This window comes from Phalacrocorax carbo, chromosome 3, assembly GCF_963921805.1.
Source record: "Phalacrocorax carbo chromosome 3, bPhaCar2.1, whole genome shotgun sequence".
In the NCBI taxonomy this organism is placed as follows: domain Eukaryota; kingdom Metazoa; phylum Chordata; class Aves; order Suliformes; family Phalacrocoracidae; genus Phalacrocorax; species Phalacrocorax carbo.
In genome coordinates, this window is record NC_087515.1 from 62,373,625 (window position 1) to 62,396,342 (window position 22,718).

Here is a 22,718-nt window from a genome sequence, read left to right on the forward strand (position 1 = left end):
TGGTTAGGCCTCAGTATTGCACTTAACCCAATGGGAAAGTGCCCCTAGGATCTTGGTCTGTTTAAGTACTTTGGTATATATTTCCCTTTCCAAGAGTAAAATCCTTTGTTTGAAGTAAATCTTAAAAAAAAATGCAGGACATTGGCTGGGGTCCATACTGACTATTGTATTATGCATATATTTTATCTCTTCTAACACTCTGTGACTTTCAGGAAAAATCTTTTATTTCCATTTTCTACCTCAAACCGTGTTCACTATATCAGTCCACAGGAAGGCCCCATGGTGATTTACTAGTGGTGCCCTCCCCTGCACCCAGCCGACAGCCCCTCTGAACCCCGCAGGGGCACAGCAGGGATCAGAGGGCAGGATCTGAGTTCTCGCAGGCTGGCATGGCTGGGGAAAAAAAAAAAGGGAGCAAACAGGCAAGTAACTTCTCACAGCTGCTTTTGTGTGGCTCACTGGGGATCTGAATGCACTATTGATTCCCTAGCACTAAAACAGACTTGTAGCCCCTGCATGTGCAAGACAGGGATTGCCTTCAACTCTAATCTCTAGCAGCTGTCAAAGGCTTAAGTGGCTTGTAGTTGGCTGGCATGCCAAGATCAATGAAGATTTTAGAACTACTTGCCTAAGGGGCAACCAATCTGAACTGGAACCACTGGAAGTCACTCTCCTGCCCTGATTAGAGCTGGATGGGGCCTCTCAAACTTTGCAACGTACTAAGCATTCAGACCTTACCTGTGCTGCAGACTAGAGAAAACAAATGACTGCACCCCCAAGAATCCATGCCACCCAGGAACCTACCCGCCCCCATGGTTTCTTGTTGAGAATATATTCTCCCAACGTTTTCACTGGGGCTGAAAGTGCAGCGGGCCTGCTCTTCTGTGAAACCTCCCGCAGGCACTACTACTGGTGTCCCGTCACAAGTGCGCTGCTCTTGAAATGGCAATAAACAGAATTTACTTGGCAACACTGAGGTTGCATCACCACAGCTTACATCTTCAGGTAACTGTCTCTTATTGTTCCCGACTGAAAATCTTGGTTTCAGTTAGGAAAGAATTCGAAGGTGACTTTTTCCTTCCAGCTAGAACTAGAAATCCCATCCAATTATTATTGTCCATTAGCATTCTGCAGAGGGAATGCCGGCGCCACAGCTATGGCTATCATCAGCCAAGATATGGGCCCCCTCCCAGGCAAAATACCCTCGCAGCAGAGTTTTGCATGTAAGGGTTGGGACACATTTTTGTACAGGAAGCTTAACAAAAACTTTTAAGCAGTCCATCTGTTTCCTTACATCTGTTTCCCGACGCCTATCTTGATATAATTCTAACGTGCTGGCTGCTGGGTAAAACCTTCAACAGGATGGTGAAATTTATTGGAAATAGTCAAATTTCTCTTTCATGCAGTGTTTGGCACGAGAAAAAAATCATCCAAGATTTTGACTGGGATGGTATGACTAGAAAGTTGTACCACTGGCAACATAATGGAGCTTTTCTGAAAATGTATGTGTTATTCCTAAAACTATTCTTGGAAATATCCGTGAAGGAAAAAAAAAAAAAAAAAAAAGAGGAAAAGGAAAGTTTGTTGCGCTGTCTCCTATTTGACAAAACATTCCCACGTTATTAGCAATAAGCAAATTAAGAATAAAGTTCCGCCTTCAGGATTAAAGTCTAGAACAGGATTTGCTTATTTTTTTTAAATGGACGGAAAGGAAACAGGCGCTGAGGAAAAACATGCACGCAGTGACATTTTCGCAGGAAACTTCAAACCTCACTGCAGTCGATTAAGATTCTACATCCTATTGTAGGGTGGGGACACCTTCCCACTTCTGTGGGAAGAGACCCGCTCTGTTTTTCCGCCACTAAAACGCACCAAGTTATCCTAACGTGCCTCCAAACAGCACTCCCGAGCAGCTCGTCCTATCTTCAAAAACTCGCAGGCAGCTAGGGCTGCTTTATTGGGGCTGGGGGAGTTGGGAAGTTTCACTCACACGCGATTTATTTATTTTCAATAGTCTGCTTACACATAAAATGTCCCGGAGCCAGAAGCAACCAGATGGGCGGGTTAGTGGCCGCGCTGCCGGGCGAGGTGCCAGAGCTCCTAGCCCCCCGCCCCCCCTCGCAGTACTTATTAAAGGGGGGAAAAAAGGACCCCCAAGGCCCGGGGTTGGGGCACCGCGGAGCCCCTGGCCCCCCGGGGCTGCCGAGCCGGGCGGAGCAGCGCGGGTGCAGCCGCCCCTCCCCGGCAGCCGCCGCCGTCCCCGCCGCGGTCCGAGGGAACCGACCGCCGCCTTCCCCCCCCGCCCCCGCCGCCGCCGGCGCCCCGCTCCCCGGTGGCGCCGCCGGTACTCACCGCCGGCCGGCTCGGGCAGCGTGGAGACGGAGGTCTGGCCCATGGCTTGAGCCGGGAGGCGCTCAGGCCGCCCGCCGGGCGCGCAGCCTCCGCCGCGGCTCTCTCCGGGGGGCCATCGCCCTTCTCACCGGGGCCGCGCTCCCCGCCGCGCCGCCCGCCGCCGGGCGGGGGGGTGGGGGGCGGCGGCTGCGGCGGGGGGCCGGCGGCTGACTGTCATTGCCGCCCCGCCGGCCGGTCCGTCCGTCCGTCGGTCGGTCGGTCGCGGGCCCCCGGCAGCAGCTCCGCTCCCCCCTCCCCGGGGCGCCGCCTCGCCCCCGCCCGGCCGCGGGGGGGGGGGGGGGGGGGGGCTGCACGCCGCTCCCCGCCCATGTCCCTGCTGCGGGGCGGATCGTGAAAGTCTTTAATAAATAATAATAATTAAAAAAAAAAAAAGAAAAAACCACAATTATACGGAGATTGGGAAAAGCGGCGCTTAATTGGCAAGCCTTCTCCAGCTGCTGACCTCCCAAGCCCCTGCCTAACCCCCGCCCTTCTCCAAAATCCAAAACGTTGGGCCAGACGTAAAGTTATTTCCACCCCTCCCCTGCAGGTACCGGGAAAACGCGGGGCAGCCGCAGGGAGCGGCCCCGCCGCCCGGCTCCGAGGCGCTGCCGGCTGGGAGCGGCTTTCAGGGCTTTGCTACCGCCCGAGCGGACAGGGACCGGCTGGGCAGGGCGGGTCGCGGGGTCCCTGCGAGCCCGTGTTTGCCCAGAATCGCAGAATGGTGGGATTTGGAAGGCACCTCTGGAGATCATCTCGTCCAACCCCCTGCTTGAGCAGGGACACCCAGAGCAGGGGGCACAGGAACGCGTCCAGGCGGGTTTTGAATGTCTCCAGGAAAGGAGGCTCCACAGCCTCCCTGGGCAGCCTGTGCCGCTGCTCTCCGTGACAGGGGTCTGCCCAACCCTTCCCTCTCTCACGGGTACATAATGCAGGACAAGACCACTTTTAATTTCAAAAGAAAGAAGATAGTTTAAGACAGCAGCACCCAGACAGCACTCTGCCGTAACAAGTGGCAAGGTGGGACGTAATCAATTGGATAAATCAGTGGGGAACATGGGGAGAAATAGAGACTGCAGAGCACGAGGGCAAAAGCAACAGAGGTTTTATTTTGGTCTTCTTAATGCATAACCATAATCTAGCAGTGATATAAGATTAATCCTAGAGCAAACAGGTAACTGTTACCAGTGATGAGGGAGGGGAAAAAAAAAGCTCAGGTCCCTAATATGTATTACTATACGGTATCTAGAAAGAAGCAGGGAGATGCACAGGTGTCATGTGAGGATGCTCAAGGCTCATCTAAATCACACACTAAAGAACATCTATCAGAGAGACATACGATGAAATTACTATGTTTCTGAGTGGCCTGGAGGTCCTAGGGGGGTTGGCTGAAGAGATTTCTGACCTGATGATCTTTGTGTGTTCTGTCACTGTGGCGACGTTTCAGGACAGAGAGTTGTGTTAGTGTTGGGCCCGCGCTCGGGAGTACCACAGGCAGCTGCAGTCTGGGTAGCCTGACGTCAGTTACAAGCAGAAGAGATGTGGTCATCAGCTAATACATGGTTAATAGACAAGAATACAACTTATGCTAGTCTTCATGGTTTTTATAGAAAATAGGTCCTGGTAAACAGGTCTTTTATTTCCTTGTTTTGTATGATTACACATTAAATTGCCAGAGGTATGGGCTTGAGTGTAATAGACTTGTGGTAGGCACTTCATATAGTAAGATGGAAAAAAGTGAGGACAACACAGAATTAATAAAGCCCAAACAGACGAAGAGCTAAATGAAAAGAAGATCAGTTGTCCAAGGAGCACTAGCATTTAGTGAAGGTGTTTCTGTTGGGGAGCTGCAGGGAGGCTCTACAGTGTTTTCATCAGCACTTCAGAGAAGTATTATTTCAAACAGCTATAAAAGACTAAATAAATAACCACCAGCAGCAATTTTAGACCGAGTAAATATTACCAGAGCGATAATGAGAACAAGGCAGTCACAGAGTTATCTGGATTATTTAATAAACTCAGCTCTTTCAAACAAGTAAGTTTTAATAGGGTCAAAAGAAGAAAGAAATCAGATTTGCAGACCGGAGCAATGCAGACTACAGGGCCAAGGAAGGTATGTTAGAAAGCTGATCCATGTAGGGGCTCAGAGGAATTCAACACGAGCTCCTAGTGGGCTAGTGCTGGTACAGAAGGAAGCCAGTATTCACATATGGATGTGCAAATAGGAAAGTGGTAGGTAGAAATCCCATCACATCATCACACTTTTTATCAGACAAAAAGTGCTCTCCCATGTCCAGTGTTGTTGTCTTCCCCTTTAGAAACAATGCTGAATCATAGGAGTCAGCGCAAAAGATATCCACAAGGTGAGACGGAAAGTGAAGGAAGGGCTCTCCAACAAAAGGCTTGACCAGTTCAGATGCGCTCAGAAAAGACTGGCATGTTGCATTTTAACCTAAAAGTGCCTTTGGAGGAGAAACTGGCATTGCAGCACTCCTGGAAGTCCAAACGCTGAAGGCAAGGCTCGTTGCTGACACCTCCAAATCCAGACCCTGTACAGAGCATGGAGTTGAAGAATCACAGGATCACAGAATGGTAGGGGTTGGAAGGGACGTCTGGAGGTCATCTTGTCCAACCCCCCTGCTTGAGCAGATGGCTGCGGCAAGAACAGAGGCACCAGGCTGAATTATGCCACAGGAGCTAAGTGGAAGGTAGGTGGCCTAACAGTCCCTTCCTGCACCTGAGGAAAGGCTTTTGGAAGGGAGGCTTGTTGAACAAACAACTCCTGTCACTCATTTCTCAGGAGAGTTTTTTGCAGTGATTTCCACATTTATTTTTCTTACCTGGAAAAATGATTTGAAAAGGTTTTGTTTTGAGAAACTCGAGTTACTTCTTTGGAGTTACTCGTAAACAGGAACATAAAAGTGTTCCTGTCTGCCTCCAGTGAATCTCATTAATTTTATCAAAGGAATTTGTGTTCCCCTGTTATGTAAAAGCCCAGTTTACAATGCAAAAGTATATATCATCTGCCTGCAATGGTTCCTGTGAGGGTAATAAACTCCTCAGGGTCGATTTGTAAGCTGATAAAATGGGCATAGTTATAACATCCTCCAGCGCATGTGAATTAGTTGCCAATTTCTTTTGTGTTCGTTGTTGTTGTTGGCTTTTGGGGTTTGTTTTGGTTTTTTTGTTTGGTGGTTTTGGGTTTTTTTTTCCCCATAAATTAACTGATGATGGTGACTCTCTTTCGTATGTTTTATTTGCAGCCATCTCATTTTTAAGGGCCCTGTCTTCATACCTCAGTGATGTTTAGTGGTATATTGCAGAATATGGTTACTTCTTTAGAAAGTAGGAGACGTCAACTCTAGGGAAGATAAATGTTAATGTATAGCACTAACAAATTATAGACATCTTATTACATAGAATAAGAAAATGAAGCTGCTGATTATGAAAGTTTATCAAAACCAGCAATTTGTAAACAATAAATAATTTATTTGAATAAGAAAATTTAAAGGTCCTATTAAGGAGATTTTTATTTGTGGTGGACAAGATACTGGGAGCACGCAGTACTAGCACCATAGATTCTTTATTCAGCTTTTGTAAAGTGGGCAAAAATAAATACTTTCTCTTGATTCTGAACATGGAATACTGGTCGAATACATAAACTAGTACTGGTCCCTACAACAGTTATGCCTCTTTCTGCTTTATCTCCTGGCTAAAGGTGTAAAGGGGCAATGTATACATCTCAGACTACTCACAGTCATTAATGATCATCAAATTAGAAAAAAAAATAGCACTCTTCTGCTTAGATCTTGCTTTTTAAGCCATTCGATTTAAGAATTCAGCTTATACATCACCAATGGGAGGGAATGAACCCTGAATCCTCAACAGTATATAAAAAGACATCTACTAGTGTGACCTATGAGAGGAACTCGACTGTTGAAAGCAAAGATATATTACATTTCTCCTACGTAGAGCAACATTTATGTAATTGCCTCCACACAGAAGGGATTGTAGCGTCCTACTGACATTCCCATATGAGCATCCACACAAAATACATACATTTCGTTCATATTCAGTTGTCTGGAGACTTTCACTCTGCAGTATGATAGAGGTATTTTAATCTGTGCATTAAATTTCTTGCCATGTTGGTAGCTGGCATTTAGGACAGTTAAAAGTTTAAGGGTAATGTTTGATAACAACTGATTCTAGCAGAGATTTGAGATTGCACTTATGTGGATAAAATACATTTGTGTTGGGAATACTGTTTTTTTTAGGATTTAGATGACTGTCTATGAAGTGTTTGGATGTATATTCCGCTTTGCCTTTAAACAACTAAGAGGATGAGACATGAAAGGGCTGCCCAGCATTTTGTAATTATTATAGTCTCTGGGGTTTCTGGAAATCCACAATTATTAGCAAAGCAAAAATGGCCTGTGAGGATAAAAGTGAGAATTTCAGGACTAAAATTTACATGATCATTTTAGCCAGGACTAATCTTGTATTGAAAGAAATGCTGCAACAAGATGCTAAAACATGAACACGTCTTCTATCAGGTGGGGAAGCTGAGGCTCACCTGGTGGGTAGGACAGGTGCTGGTAGGTCATGCCAGACTGTTCTGACACAACATCAGCCTCAATGTAGTTCCTAGACCCAGCGTCCCAGTTAGATTTCAGTGCCAGGAGTAGTAATACTGCGGTTATCTTATCGCCTCATGCTGCACGCGTAGTTCTTCCCTTCTTGTCCCAAGTTATAATGTTGGGTACTGTAGTGAATACTGTTAAACAGATATTTGCTCTCCCTCAGGAACTGAAATCTTCCACCAAAAGAGGAAGAATGGCTTCTTCATGAACTTCAGACATGTTTGTAAAAGGAGAATATTGCACTTGCATAGAAGTCTAGCATGAGATCTCTTCATGGAAGAGAATGTAAAACTTCAAAATTTTTCCCAAGGGAGAATGAAATAATACAAACAATAACCTGTCTCACACATCAAAGAGCAAATTCCCTCCCATCAATAAAGCTTCAAAGACAGCTGTATTTCACTCTGTTTACTATACTGGGACGACTGATGCCAACAGATGACCTACAACCAGTAAGATGCTGTTGCCCAGTCTTTAGAGTTCTGTAGGCTCACATAAAGAGGCATTTTAGAAAGGTGAATTTGTATTACTCTACTTCCAGTCACAAAGACTAATTTATGACACTAAATGCAACAGAAGCTATAGGAGGTACTATCACATTTAATCCCAGGATTCATAATGCAAGACTGGCAAATGCCTTCAACGTTGTAACAGGAAAAAAATATTACCCAAGTGCTTATCAAGATAAACCAAGAGGATGGCACTGACTCCTGAACAGAAGTGTTCCAGACAGGTCATTTCCTGTGTGGGCCTCCCAGCCCTCCACATCCCACCCACGACTCCTGCCAGTTTGCAGAGCTGCTGGAAGATGAGCAGCATCTTATCCCCCAGGCGGCAGAGCTGCATGATTGAATGAACAAAGCAAAGGATATGACATGAGCAAATGTGAACAAGAAGCTAAGTAAATTTTTTTAGTAACAGGTCACACTAAGGTTTATAACAATGACATTGAATTTGTACCTGCTGGTAGAGAACTTCCAGTCACAAAAGGGAAGAGTTTGGGGAGGGCCCCACCTAAATCAGTTTGTTTGCTTAAGACTAGAACATTAGCTGCAGTTGAACAAAAATCTAATTCTGTTTTCTGGGAAACTGAATGCAGTTCTTAAACAGGCACTGTCAAAATAAAATCACAGGCCATTTCCATTAATTATTCTGGGGTTGTATTGGTGGTTTGGGCCATTTCCTTTTAATAACTGGGGACTTTTGTAAGAACCCTAGATTATGCTCTCATTTGGAAATATTTTTCAATATATTTATGTGTCCTTTTTTATTTTGAATGGCTTAACAACGCTATGGTCTTGCCAGTGTCACCTCCCACTTCCAAGGTATAGCACAAAAAAAGAAATTTGAAATTTCTTTTAAAAATGAGGCTGTTGTCTGCAAGTGACCATCACAAGTCTATGGCTTAACCTGCCCCCCTCAAAAACCGCACTGTACATACTTTCTATACTGTAAAATGAAAGGTATCTATACAGAGGAACTACCTGAGAGAAGCTTCTGTACTTTAGTCTCTCAATTTGGAAGCTAGGGGTTCAAAGCCTTGGACCAGAGCAGTTAATCTGCGAATGAGGGTTATTCTGGTTAAAACAAAACGCAGACATTTCTTGGATGAGATTTGCTTGCTCAGACTAAGACTGCACTGGGAGACACGTAGTGAGGCCCCTACCTATGGAAGGTCTGAGGGGCTCAGAGTTGTTTAGTATTCAGGTGTTCTCAACTCCTGTTTCAATGTCTGTTCTTCATCCTGACCAGCCCCCGCCATCACAGGCAGGAAAAGAGCACAGCTGGGCAAACTCACTCGTGGCAATTTGGCACAGGCAGGTTTTCTTTCTGCTCACAAATTAAGCGCAAATATGTTATGCACTTGCAGACTTGCTTGCTACTCTAAATTATTCACCATAACCGTTTGTAAGCAAATTTCGGAAACTGGGAAGCAAGTAAACAATTCATGGCAACAGCAGGTCAATAATTTATTACGCAGACTGTGTGCTAGGTGCCCCCAGCTGTGGGGCTCAGTTTGTGCTCTCTGACTTGGTGGTGCTGTCTGCACCTAGAGGAAACTTTCACAATAGCTGCATCAATATGGTTTTAAATGGTTAGTGATGAATGCGTATAGATCTACTCGTGTGATTTTATCATCTGATCTGTGACTTTTCTTGTACCCTTTAACTAATGTTACTCTTGCCTATATTAAATAACAGCTTGGAAAGTTGTTCTCGGAAAGATTTCTACAGACTTGAATATTGCAAGTATGTTGAAAAATCCCCATTTTCATTTCAATAACAGTTTGCAGTTTCTTGTGGTACTGTACTGACTGAGCTTTTAAAGTAATTTACATAATATATGTGGCTGAAGGCAGACAATAGAAAGAAAATGGTCCCAGCACAAACATTTCAGGAGTCGCAGAGAGCAGATCTACTCATCCCCCGAGCATGCTCCTCACCTTCAGAAACTGCCCTGCTCCCTCACTGCGCTTTCTTCTAGTATTTCAATTTCTACATGCTCCTTCTCCACCCCAGTTCCGTTCCACAATATATTTCAAAAGTGATCCTAAAGGGAAATTCTAAAAATTTATATCCCTCTGAGTTCTTTGACTTTTCTCCAATGTTTGTTTACTCCGCTTGTGAATATCTGGAGTCAGTTCCCTTGCTTTGCTTCAGCAAGCCTGGCGTATGCAGGAACCTTTCTTTTATCCACAAACCCAGAGTATTTAAATAGCTGGTGTATTATTACTTTCACATCTACTGTTTTAAAAGTTATCACCTGCCTGAAGGCTTATGACACAAGCAGTAGAAGTGGTGTAACCCAGGTTTTGGAGAACTTCTGTGCAAGGTTATGAAAGGTGAGCAAATGAAAGATTCAGACCCTGATTAATCAGACTCTTCTGACACTAACAGTGTTGGGATTTTTTAATTTGAATTTACTGAAAATTAATACACCTTAAGAAATGTGTGTTCTTCAGGGCAAGGATCTTTTCTTCTTTTGAGAATAGCTAAGCACTGTGTGGTTAATGCTGGAAAAAGCTACCTTCTGTCTTTGTTTAAAGAACAAGGGGAACTGACATACTAGATCACATTGTGTCCCTAACCCTAGATCAGATATGCCTGAAAAAAACTGAAGAATCCGCCCAGTAGATGGCAAGACGTATTATCCAAAGTCTGTAAGGTCCCTAATACGTAATCATTTAAATGCTACAGTCCTGGTTTAAATTTTAAACCGTACATTTTCAAAAACTCTTTTACATTTTTGTTATTGTTAATAACAAGAACTCTCAATATTAATGTTGTTCATAAGTGATCAATTCCTTTGTGCCTCGTACTGACTCCTTGATCCCAGCACCTCCTGTTGCATCGCGTTTTGCCATGCAGCGGCTCCACTGTGACAGTACCGGACAGCATCTGCCTTCCAGGCAGAAAATAACCATCAGAAATTTTCCAATCAAGCGTGTGTTTGTCACCAACTATCCATTTTGTCCAGGGTTCCAGATTTACGATGAAAGACGAAAAGGACTACATTAAAAAGTATAAATAGCATTCTGCCTGTCCTAGTTCAAGCCACTGGGGAAGAAAGCGGTGGTGTAAAAACGACATGCCAGAGTGTAGAGTTCCTCAAGAGTCAGGTTTCTGCCAGGTTTTCAAAGGCTTTAGCCGCTGCAAGTTCGTATCAGTAGTTACAATAAACAGAGCGGACTGGCCCCTTTCCTGATACAAGCTGGCATGACCCCAACAGAGAAAATGAAGTAGTGCAGCTAAAAGCAGCTGGAGGTCTGCTCTTACTGTGGGACAACACCTTTCTTCCTCCATCTTTTCTCTCAAGGCCTGCTCATAGCGTTCACCATAGTGGTGGTCACAGAACTGGAGACCCCTAATTCATCATTTCGAGGAAAGGCTCCTACCGGCTGGACCGGTTCCCCTTAGGCATATTTTTTCTCGCCCATCTGGAGAGAAAAAAATCTCTCTCATTTTTTTTCTCTCCCGTGCCTCCAGATGCCTCCTGGCTGCTGCTGCTGCAGCAAAGCCCAATTATCTTGGAGAACTTCTGCACTGCCCATCTGCCCAGTAGTACCTCCTCACTTGGGAGGAGTCAGCCGTGATACCAGCCCATCTGCACTAACTATTTTGCTTAGGAAAACACAGCTTTCTGCTCTTCAGGGCACGTGTGGTGGTTGCTGGCTGCAGCTTTCAGTCTACGACTCCAAGCTCCTTAATGAATCACTGCTTTTTGGCACCAAAGCAAAATAAACACATCATTTTGGATGCCTTTGCCAAATATATGTACACTTAGAGCAGGTTTTGAATGATAGAAAGCGAAAGGTTTAATGAAATGTGCAGGCTGCTTGGCTATAAGTTACAAAAAAGCTAGAGAATGCGAATCTGAAGGTCACAACAGTCCCATTAGACCAGTAGTTTTTCACATTTTGTATATTTTCTAGAAGATGTGGAGGAGGATTACCCCTAGTGCATCAGCTACAGCTCTCACCAGGAAAAAACAGTAATAGAAAGCAGGACCACTCATCAGCATGACTGTTAGATGCCTACCTCTTTCTTTTCTCTTCCGTTTATTGACTGGTTCAGTCTAACTACACATAGCACAGCAGATTTTTACACTGATGCTTCCTAGCCTATTTAAAGGGGGAAAGACATCAACAAAAAATTTGGCAGGCATATTGAATGAAGTTTCTCAGTTGCACGAGGCAGTTGTGTGTACATACCCTGTCATGCACTTTGGCCCTTTCAAAGTGCCTGAGCCTGTCCATGACTTCAGCACATCCATTTGCTCTTGCTGACTTGAGTGAGAATTGAGAAGTTTTGAAAGTGTTTGGCACAACTGTCCCTCTAGTTCCTCGCCATTCAATCCGATTTTAGAATGAATTTAAATGTATTGCTGGACTATAATTAGCTCTGAAGGTCAGAAGACCACAGGGGACCGGCTTTTTCCTCTTCTGGACAGCTGTAAAGACACTACCTTAACTGATATCCTGAATGCCAGCAAAGTTTGAAACCTGGACTCGTGCCTGATTAACTGCCAAAAGTGAGGATAATCTCTGCCTTTGGCAAATCAAAGTCATACCCTATGAAGCTGATTTACTACAGAAATCTTTAGACCAAAATATAAGTTTCAGCCTTCATTTTAATTTCCCCCCATATTTCTACTACTACAAAAATGTGGACCTTTTTTTTACCCTACTGAGAAAATGCATTTTTTTCCACTCTCCCATGACTCAAAAACATCTGAAAGATTCTTCCTCCAAGCTTAAGAAAAAGGGAGAGGGAAAACCTCACCTTTTGGCAAAGATACAGAATGGAAATTTTTTACTCAAAAGAGGATTTTCAAAATAAAATAAAATATAAGAAGCATGTGAAAAAAAAAGGGTTATAATGGAAACTATTTTCATAGCCAGCTCTAAAGTAAGCACTGCTGTTCCAGAGACACATGGTACTGATGCAAACATTGGTTTGAGGCCAAAACCCCTAGCATGCTAGTGGAATCCGGAAGCACTACAATATTAAATACACCTCAAAATATATGTCAGACATCTCCCTGTGTCTGTTCCACTTACTCTGCACAGCACGACACTATACACTTAATTCATCAGTGTCTGCCGAGTAACAGAACAAGGGGCCGCTGGCAGAGGTGCTCTCCTTTTCTCAGGCTGGGTTCTTTCCTGCACCACATGCTCCCCAAATGGTCTTCTGCAATACCAGGCTTATTATTCCAATTTTGCAAATATTGAGCCATTACCCACTTTCCATCTGCAGCACTTACTTACACAGCATCTATTATTACAGCGTGTGAGCACCCCTCACTGGTCCTGGGGAAGTGTTATTATCCCCAAGGTAGGATCTCCACATTTCATCTGGAGTGAACGGGGGGAGGGAGGGTGCTACAAAAGAGGTGAGGGTGTCCTGCTCAGCTGCACTCTCCTTGTTGGCAAAGTCTTCCTGCTATCTTCAGTCTGCTGCTTCCAGCTGCTCCAAGGCATCTAGCATGGCCCTGGGCAGTTTTCTTCTGCTGCTCTGATAGAAAACCCCCTTTTTGCACCTACCATGATTACAGCTGTGGTGCGTGGCCTGCACCTTTGCTGATCCATTAGAAAAACCCAGAACCAGTTGAAAGTGTCCTAATCAAGGGTGTAAAATGGATCTTCTGCTTCTGTGCAGCCTGATTTTTCTGTGGATTTGTGGCTTTTGCTCACAGTTCTTGCCTTGCAATAAAATCCAAACACCAACTGAAAGTTTCCGCAGGAGTGGGGCTGGTAGAACATCCCCCTCTGCTACTTCAGATTCTCCAGAGGTTTAACAGGGGAGCAACGTCCCCTCCCTGTCGGCTCTGTCGGGGGCTGTCTGGCTGCAGATACACACAGGCACTTGCAGAGCACTGACTCAGGCTGGTTCTCCTATGCCAGGTCTGGTGCCAGCTCTCCACAGGGCTGAAGAGCTGTCATTAGAGGCCACCATACTAGGGCATTTATTGTACAAGCCCATTTCCCTTGGCAAAGCAGACAAAAACCTCCAGCTTCACGCCTCCAAGCGTGTGTGTGTTGCTGCACCTACCTGCTGCCTCCAAAGGACCCAGGCTCAGGAATGACTGGCTGCTCCCTGGCTCTCTGGAGGGATGGACAGTGACTGCTGCCGAAATCACCAGGGAGTGGGAATGTGGGGACAGAAGAGAAAAAGTCACCCCATGGGTCTCTGTGCATTGGACCCATCAGCTTTTTCCTCCTCAAGAAGGGCTGGGCTGCAGGGGCAGCATGGCGCAGATCAGCCTTGCGGTGCTCGCCCGCGTTGCAGCTCCTCGTAAAGGTCAATGGGTCCAAGGGGTGGTGGGGTCTGCGCAGCTCACAGACAGCAGACACGGGCAAGCGAGTGGGGCCGGCACAGCACACAACCTGCTCTGCCAGGGAAGAGCAGCCAGCCAAGAGGGTCACGCAGCCTCATGAACATGGATGGATTCAGGGGATGTTGCCTTTGGTGGTTGGGCCCTGTTCTTTAGATGTAATGTCAAAAAGGTGTGACTGGTTCAAATACACAAGTAGATCCAATTTCATGCTTATATGCACGCAAATCACCTCCCTCCCTCCCCAGCAGTTGCTTGGGGGTTTTGTTTTGAACCTTCAGAATCAGCCACTGTCCTTCATTCTCCAAACTGGATGTAGCTTTCTTCTTAATAGGTTTTGCATACCATTCTTTCCTAAAGCCATCCTCGATGCTGAGAAACGTATCACCCCTGTTTAACTTCCATATGACCGAGTGCATTGCTGTGCACGGGGAGGGTTGTGAAGGGCCAGGTTTTGCACCCTTGCCAGTGGGCTGTGGGGAATTCTGATCTGCTAACCCGCTAACTTCTCCCTGGAGAAGGCTGCTTTTAATGAGGTAGAAAGCCTGGCAAGCTTTGCCTCAAGCTCCTCCCATACGCATGGTGTTTGATCTCTACGTGGTGATTGTTTAAACCAAGTGTCAATCTGTGGGTCTCCTTTTGCCTTTTAAATTCTCGTGCGTCATTCGTTTGCTTGCTGGTGGCCAGGGGAACCAGCGTGCTTTAATCACGCTAGTCCTGGCGGTTTTTTATGCTGATCCAGGCTGAGTTTAGCTCAGGTTCATTCAGTTACAAAACCCACGCATAAGTAAACTAAAACAATTATATGAACTAAAGTAGAAATGCAATATGGTTCTTGTGAAAAGTGCTTTTACTAAGACTAAACATCAATATTTCACTTTATTCTAACTACCTGCTTAATACAGCAGATCATTAATGCAGCACATTTAGTTAGTTAAAATGAACAAATTTCATTAGATTAAAATTCAGCAGCATTAAAGCCAGATGGGCTGCAGAGGGAAAAATGCAGAATTTTTTTAAGCTAATGTAAATGTAGTATTATTGTTTTCAGCTACAATCCAATTAAATTGGGATGACAGAAGCTTTCACAGAAATGCCCAGGAAGATAACTTGTCTGTAAGAAGAATCCATTTAGAAGAAATAGTACTTCAGATATTTTCGTAGTTCTGTGGCTCACTGAATTACATTCCTATATAGAAGCCACAAAGCTGACATGGGAGAGCCAGTAATCAAACCTTTACTGGTATGTTACTTACTGGGAGAAAAGTGACTTAACATTACAGTGTTTATTGTAAGTATTTGGGTGCATATAAAAAAAAAAAAACCAAACAAAGAACCATAAAACCAAGAAGACCCATTACCAAAAGCAGAAAATACACATTTCCAAAAACATGACCTAACCAGAGACCCCTTGCTGCCTCCTCGCAGTCCCCAGCATCACAGGGAGCCAGGCTGCAATGCCAAGCACCCTCTAAAACCCTGGGTTTGTGCAAGGAGCAGCCTCATGCCATGCAGGAGTGCTTTCATGGGCAATGAAAATAGCATCTGCTGGGCTCTGTGGCTGCAGCAGAGAAACCTTTGGTTGTATGGTATGATCCACAAAATCCAGCTTGGCATTATGCTCCAGTGTTTTGTGTAAAGTCACTCAGAGAACTATGCTATCTGGTTTAGGACTTTTCTATCACTGGGGTAAGTAAACGCTGGCCTTCTTATTCGACAGGTCGTAATGGTGTTAGGAAGAGAAGAAAAAGATACCCCACGTAAGACACCCAAACCCACTCCATTTCTCTTTTTAAACAGTCACCCTTTCCAGAAAAGCTGAGACCGTTCCTTGCATGTTAGTTGTGTACCACAGTAAAGAGTTGTTTTCTCCCAAAATAGTAAGCAAATGTCTACATAAAGTCTCACCTACCCACATAATATACTGGGGTTGGGGTGGTCCTAAGCACTCAAGCACAGATCCCACTCACTGAAATTCCTAAAATACAATGCAAAATGTCAGAGTCTCTGTTCTCCCATGAACTGCACAGTAAATATGAAACACAACCTCGATTCACACATGGTGATAAAACCCAGTGCCTGTAAATTTATTAATGTAGCTGGCAGTCATCACATACACTATGTGGAGGTCAGGTTGATGGTCCCTTCTCTGTTTATTCCTCTTATTTAATGATCCATTACTGGAGACGTGCCGAAAACTTTCAGAATGTTTTACAACATATTTATGCAACTGAGAAGTGTGTCCTGTGCTTTCCATCCCCATTATCCTGACATACTGAACATAAATCAGAGTGCAGTATGCACTTGAGGAAAGCACAGAGAGGCTTGTTTGGTTTTGTTTTTTTTTAATGTGTACAGAGAAAATACATGTTCCTTTCTAAAGTAGTCCTTAAGAGACATCACCTTTGGTTAAGGGACAAAACAGGGCCACCTTCATTTTGCGCAGCTGAATTCCACAAAAGCCAAATGTCTCAGCATGGGGTAGTACACCTGGATCCAGGCAGAATTCCATTCAATTCAAGACAAAGGGTGGTCAAAATCTCATTACGTTGTCAGGAGTCAGATGCCCACAGCTCAAGCCAATCAAAGTTGAAAAAATTAAAGGTACAGAGACTTAACCCTTGCTCAGCACTGTACTAACTCCTGGCCTCACGAGGCAGGTCATGTCTATGGACAAGGGCTGGATCAGTTTAAGTAAAATTGTTTAGGAAGTGAGTGTATTTAGACTCATGGAATCATAGAATCATTCAGGTTGGAAAAGATCTTTAAGATTGTCAAGTCTAACCATTAACTTAGCACTGCCAAGTCCATCACTAAACCAAGTCCCTAAGCATCACATCTACACATCTTTTAAATTCCTCCAAGGATGGTGACTCCACCACCTCTCTGGGCAGCCGGTTCCAATGACTGACCACTCTTTCAGTAAGGGCATTTTTCCTAATATCCAATCTAAACCTCTCCTGACACAACTTGAGACCATTTCCTCTTGTCCTATTTCTAGTAACTTGGGAGAAGAGACCAACCCCTACCTTGCTGCAACCTCCTTTCAGGTAGTTGTATAGAGCAAGAAGGTCTCCCCTCAGCCTCCTCTTCTCCAGGCTAAACAGCCCCAGCTCCCTCAGCCGCTTCTCATAAGCCTTGTGCTCCAGACCCTTCACCAGCTTCGTTGCCCTTCTCTGGACACGCTCCAGCAACTCAATGTCCCTCTTGTACTGAGGGGCCCAAAACAGAACACAGTACTCAAGGTGCGGCCTCACCAGTGCCCAGTACAGGGGCACGATCACTTCCCTCCTCCTGCTGGCGACGCTAGTCCTGATACAAGCCAGGGTGCCGTTGGCCTTCTTGGCCACCTGGGCACACTGCTGGCTCATGTTCAGCTCATATTCATGCACATGTAGATATGCTAAACTGATGCAAGTCAGTTGAGTGTTGACCTAGGTAAAAAGGTAGAAAATTTCTTGTGTGGCCAGAACTACTGAAAACTTTCTCAGTGCGCAGATGTTTGTGTTAAAACATCCTATTAATCCTAGAAGTTTTTAGAAGTGTGAACATGAGTTCCAGCAGGCACACCTGATGCAGTTCAAATCCATGGACTGGAAGTCATACAGAAAAGAAGACATATCAAAGAGATCTGTTTACCAGTCTAATAGAAAGAAGATGAAGTATCTGAATTTTAAGGTATTCTGTTATTAAATTCATAGGTGAAAAATTTTGGTGCAGACAGCAGATACAAATCTGGCATTTCCTTATCGTATTGCAAATATTAGGTGATTTTATAAATAATTTTCCCTGTCAAGTTGTCTAAGCTAATATAAAGTAACAGGATCCACAATTCATGCAAGGAATTTTTTGTTTGTATAAGTTGTCTAGTAATGTTGGTTAACTAATGGACCATAACACTGTATGAAGAAAAATTCCTACCCGTTCTGAAGTTATTTTAGGCTGGTCTATCTGTTAATTTTTACATTGAACGTAATTTGTCTGACTGCAAGGGTGTTTCTGACTGCAAACTCTTCCAGGTGCCATGACATTATTTAACTCCGAGGTTAATGCTCACTAAAAGCTGAGCCAGTCTAAAGGACAAAAGAAAATCCAGACTATGAGGAACATGACCTTCTCTGCAGACAGAACATTTACATGCTTACGTCATTAGTCTACTGCTAATAGCCTGATACTGAACTGCCAAAATGAGATGTCATTCAGCTCCTCTTTGGTGCCGTTCCACTGAAGTCACTAAAATGTATTTTAGTGGCAATCAGTTTTATATCCAATGTATTACAGACTTGCTGGTCCAGTAAATAACTGGAATGCTTCAGCATGTAAGCAGTGATGTGGCCACGTAGGAGCTCCAGGTCTCCCTATTCTCCCTGGTGAGGTACTTGATTTGTCTTTGTGTCGGCTCACACACCACACGAGGCCTCGTGTGTTTTCACATACACAAAAATTCCTATCTCATCGTAAATACCATCAAGCCTGTATGAAAGCTCTACTACCAACATCAGACTATGCCCTTTCAGGGAAGAAATCTGTGTATATAATTGCCAAATCATTAAATAGCTGAAAAGAAAGCAAGCATCATATGTCTTCAGGTATAAAATCAATTTCTTGCAGGAAGTTTCCAAGTTTTGAGGGTGACAGCAAAATTCCCTGTGCTCAGTCTTATCCAGTTCACCTCCTTGTGCATTTCTGATTGGCCCTTAAAAAGCTGACACATTTTATTACATTAGAATTCAATCTAAGAAACCTGAACACATGTTCATGCTTCACTGCTTGCTGGTTATTAGAATAATCTGCAGGAAACAACATAACAACAGGGCATTGTTTGTGAATGTGAGCAAAAGGTTACAACAACAGCCTGCACCCAGACCTGACTTCTTGACTCCCAGTCCCTTTGCTATGAAGAAAGCACATGTTCTGTGTAGTAGCTATTTCCATTATGGTTAAAGTCTCTTCTGCCATTCATTGCAGGCCAGAAGAGAAGAAGGTATAGGAAAAGCACATTTTGCCTGAAAACAGCATGTAGCTGGAACACTGTGCTTGATGGGAGGTAACCAGCTACGGTGCAAAGCAAATCTCAGGCTCCCCATCATTGCAATACTTGAGTACCTCACAGTACCCAGCAAACAGATCTGCTACAGGCATAATCTAGGGGGTAACAGGAGAGCCATGTGAGAAATTACTCCCTTTTACAGAAATGTGGTTGGAGCCATAAGCACTCAGTTCCACAGTCCTCAGCCCCTGCTTCATTGCTGCCTAACCACAGAGGCACCAGAATTACCTGTACATTGAAGCTTTCAACTTTGGTAGCTAAAGGTCTGCTTAGGGGTACCACCACAGCTGTCTGCACCATAGCAATGCCCTGTTAGCACCTACACTGTTGGATAAGTGGTGTCCAGTCCCTTTTAAAGCATCTTGGAGAACAGCCTGAAGGCTGCGCTTTTTGAGGAGCCTGTGCCTTTTCAAGTGATACTGGACTGTCAAAAGAATGCACTCTTGGGGGAAAAAGTTTATCCTCTCTCCTCGGGGTCTCCATTCCCAAGACATGAGCCTACACAGCACAGTGCTGGGTAGCGAGGTACTCTGTCATTTGTGTTACAGGGGCTCTCTTTCCAGACCAAATCCCACACAAACCCAGCATTTAGATGGAGGGGACCCTTTCTGTCCGTCCATGCAGTAGCTCAGGCAGGGCACAGAACAGTTTGAAGGGTCTTGACTCAAACCTCTTTTCTGCCTGAAGGGATTAATTCCTGCTTCTCCCACCTTACAACAGCCAAATCAGACAAATCTGTGTGCTGGTATAGTACAAGTATTTGGGGACTTTTGTCCTGTCAGCTGGGATTAGGGAGAAAGATTGATGATGCTTTTGCATAGAGAATAATAAAGCAGTGTTGGCACCTCTCTATAGCATGGTGGCATGGGGCTGAGCTCTTGTTTCTAGTCCTCCTTCCAAAAAAGAAAGTGCTTCAGCTTTTTGAGTAGGTACTGAGTAGGATAGGTGAGTGCCCTTATCAGTAGGCTCTATTTTCGTACACATTGTCTATTTAAGGCCAAATGGACTGCTTGTGTTTGCAGACCCGGGTTTCAACAGCATTAAGCCTCACCACAACCTGTTCTGCTGCCTCCAGCTCTTTTGTCCCAGGGGGCCTCTCCTGGCAGGGGGTGCCTTGTGTTGAATTCCCAGGTGCCACCCAAAGAAAGGCATCACAAACCTGAAGGAGGAGAGGACTTAAAGGTTCCTCTGGATGAAAAATAAAATTTAATAAAACTATCTCTCACCGGAGGAGAAAACCACACCATCTGCGTAAAGCAATGGTAATAAGACTGGAAGGCAGTTCCTCACAGTATGAAAAGCAGCACCACTAATGTGCCTCTTAAACAACCAGATTCAGCCGGTGAACCCTTCCTACTAGGCAAAACACCAAAGCAGTTTTCAACCACGGTCTTCACTGCAGCCCTGTATGAGTTCCAGCTACATTGTCAGGCTGACGACGACACTGAGGAATGAGGATGGTGCCTGATTTCAGAGATGCTGGAATAATGCCAAAATCTGCCCTCCATTGGTGTGAGTGGAGATAAATGACTTAATTGGTTTCTGGCTGAGCCCCATCAGCCCCACTCGCTAGTACTTACCACATAAAAGAAACATGAGTTAATGCATTGTACAGGAACCCTGGCCAGTGCTGACTCTGGGATGATGAGAAAGAACTGAGCATCCTCCATTTAACTACATGTGGACTGAGAAACAGTATAATGGGCATTATTTCAACAAGCTTTTCTCCTGCTGAGGAGGCAGGGTAGCCAAGGCTCGTATGTGTCAGCATTGCCATACCGTAGTGTCCAACAGGCAGCAATTAAGGCATATGCAGCTAGCTCCGGTGGAAACAGAGCCTTTATTAAAACTGGAAGGAAGAAGTCTGGGTGTTGATTAGGAAACATCCAGCTAGAGGCTTTCTAACACCTGGGACCCCTGACTTCCAGCCTTTTTAGCAGTCTGTCTGCTTGAAGTTGTGCAATATTGGTTTTCCCTGGTGGTAGTCAATAGTTACCTTCCTTTTCCTAATCTGAAATATATTCAGAATCACCCATTACCAGTTTTTGCATGTGATTATATATAAACACCCATGTAATATATATACACACACATATATTACAGTTCCCAACAATGTACCTCTACAGATAGATCTTGGTGCTATTTAGTCATAAGCAGGAACGAAGATGTCCAAACTAGTATTTTCCAGTAAGAAACACTGAGACAGTTCTCTTTGTGGGATTATTATAGTTAGAAAGCTGCAAAAGGATTTTAGGGTGAGGTGCAAAGGAGGTTCAGAAATTTGCTTTCACCAGTCTTCACAGTGATTCATATTGCTTAGTTACAAGGCTTTCCTGAATCCTCTCCAGATTTTTATGTTTCAAGGAAGACGTGGGACACCAAAGATTACCTAATATCCCAGGAGCAGTCATTCTAGTGCTCAAACCAGAATAAGACATCTTTCAATGTTGAAAATACATTTAAAGAGTACATTAGCTCTCTGGGACAGAGCTCATCAGCTGAACATGTGCTTCCAGCATAATGCTATTATTGTGCAAGTATCTTTCAAAATCACTGCTTCTCAACACTGAGCCTCCTGATGTGTAACTATGACCCAATTAATTTTCTCACTGATTATATGGCCTTTCATTCGTCCATACTGAGTGCATTGGTTTCTTGCCTAAAAATAATTTCATATTTTCTTGCTAGTCAGTGCTAGTAGCACCATACAGCCTGGAGCAAAGAACCAATTCTTGCTGGATACCTCCTGAATCAGACCTGATGGGTGGCAACGATTCCCAAAATATACTTGTATTTTGAAGCCTGGCATTTAGGCACAGAACAACCCATTTGATAAATAACATATTGATTTTGTATCATTTTAGGTTCTACACAGAAGAACCAAGCCAAACATCTTCTAAGGCAGCAAGATAGATATATGAAATAATTCCCTCAAACCTGTTTTTCCTCCAATCCATGTTAATTGGAATTATTTGTATTCAACCTCTCCATTCTTTCTGGCTCAGTCCCTGTATCATCTGTTCCATATTTTTCCCTGGGACTGATGTCAGAGTCACCAGCTAATGATTACCAGTCTACCTCACTTACTCCTTTTAAAAATTTTTACAACACAGATTAATAATAATTTCTTTAAAAGCATGCAGCTCTCTCACAAGGGAGACCAAGGGTCCACATTGTGTGTCCTACCTGGTTACCCTCAGAAGAGGAACGATTCTGAGCCCAGGTAACTCATTGCCTTCCCAGCCCACAAACAGAAGGCCAGAAAGCTCTGCCAGCTCTGTCTCTGGGCTACAAAACAAACGGCAGCTCTGTGCCTTTGTGTGGCCAACTCTCTGCAGCTCTTTCATAGCACTCTCCGGGACACTACTATATACTAAGGCATCTTGCAACAGGCTGGTGCCTCTCTGCCTCCTTACCCAACTCACATCCCTCCTACACGTGTAGGAAAGGTCCACCTAGCCCAGCACCCTGTCTCCAACAGTGTCCCTAAGCACTGCAGGCTTTCCACAGGCTCTGCACTCTGGCTGAATATTGCCCGTGCAGGTCAGTCCTCCATGTGCTAAAGAGAGCGTTGTCTTGCTTGGGAAACATTTTTGCTCCCATGTGTTTGCAGTGCCTCTCCATAAAGAATGCGATGCAGCCATGCATAAATATTATGAGGAGACAGCTTGTTCTATAAATGAACACATAACAGAATTTTATTTAATGTAACATTCACTGAAATGGGAGGAAAAAATTGGGAGCAAACTGGAAGTGTTGATATATAAGTATGGTGAAAACCTTGGACTGGTCATCTTTGA

The 22,718-nt window shown here is 44.4% G+C and overlaps 1 protein-coding gene across 4 annotated transcripts in view; it reads right to left on the bottom strand.

Annotated features, from left to right (window-relative positions):
- PHACTR2 (phosphatase and actin regulator 2) overlaps nt 1-22,718 on the bottom strand; it is a 143,417-nt gene that overhangs the window by 79,707 nt on the left and 40,992 nt on the right. The window contains exon 1 of one of the 4 annotated variants that reach the window (XM_064447125.1): nt 2,353-2,665. The exons of the other annotated variants lie outside the window; for them this stretch is intronic. Coding sequence (XP_064303195.1) covers nt 2,353-2,395 — 43 coding nt within the window. The 5' untranslated portion in view covers nt 2,396-2,665. Of the gene's footprint in view, nt 1-2,352; nt 2,666-22,718 lie in introns of those variants that run through there. 4 annotated transcript variants of the gene reach the window in all.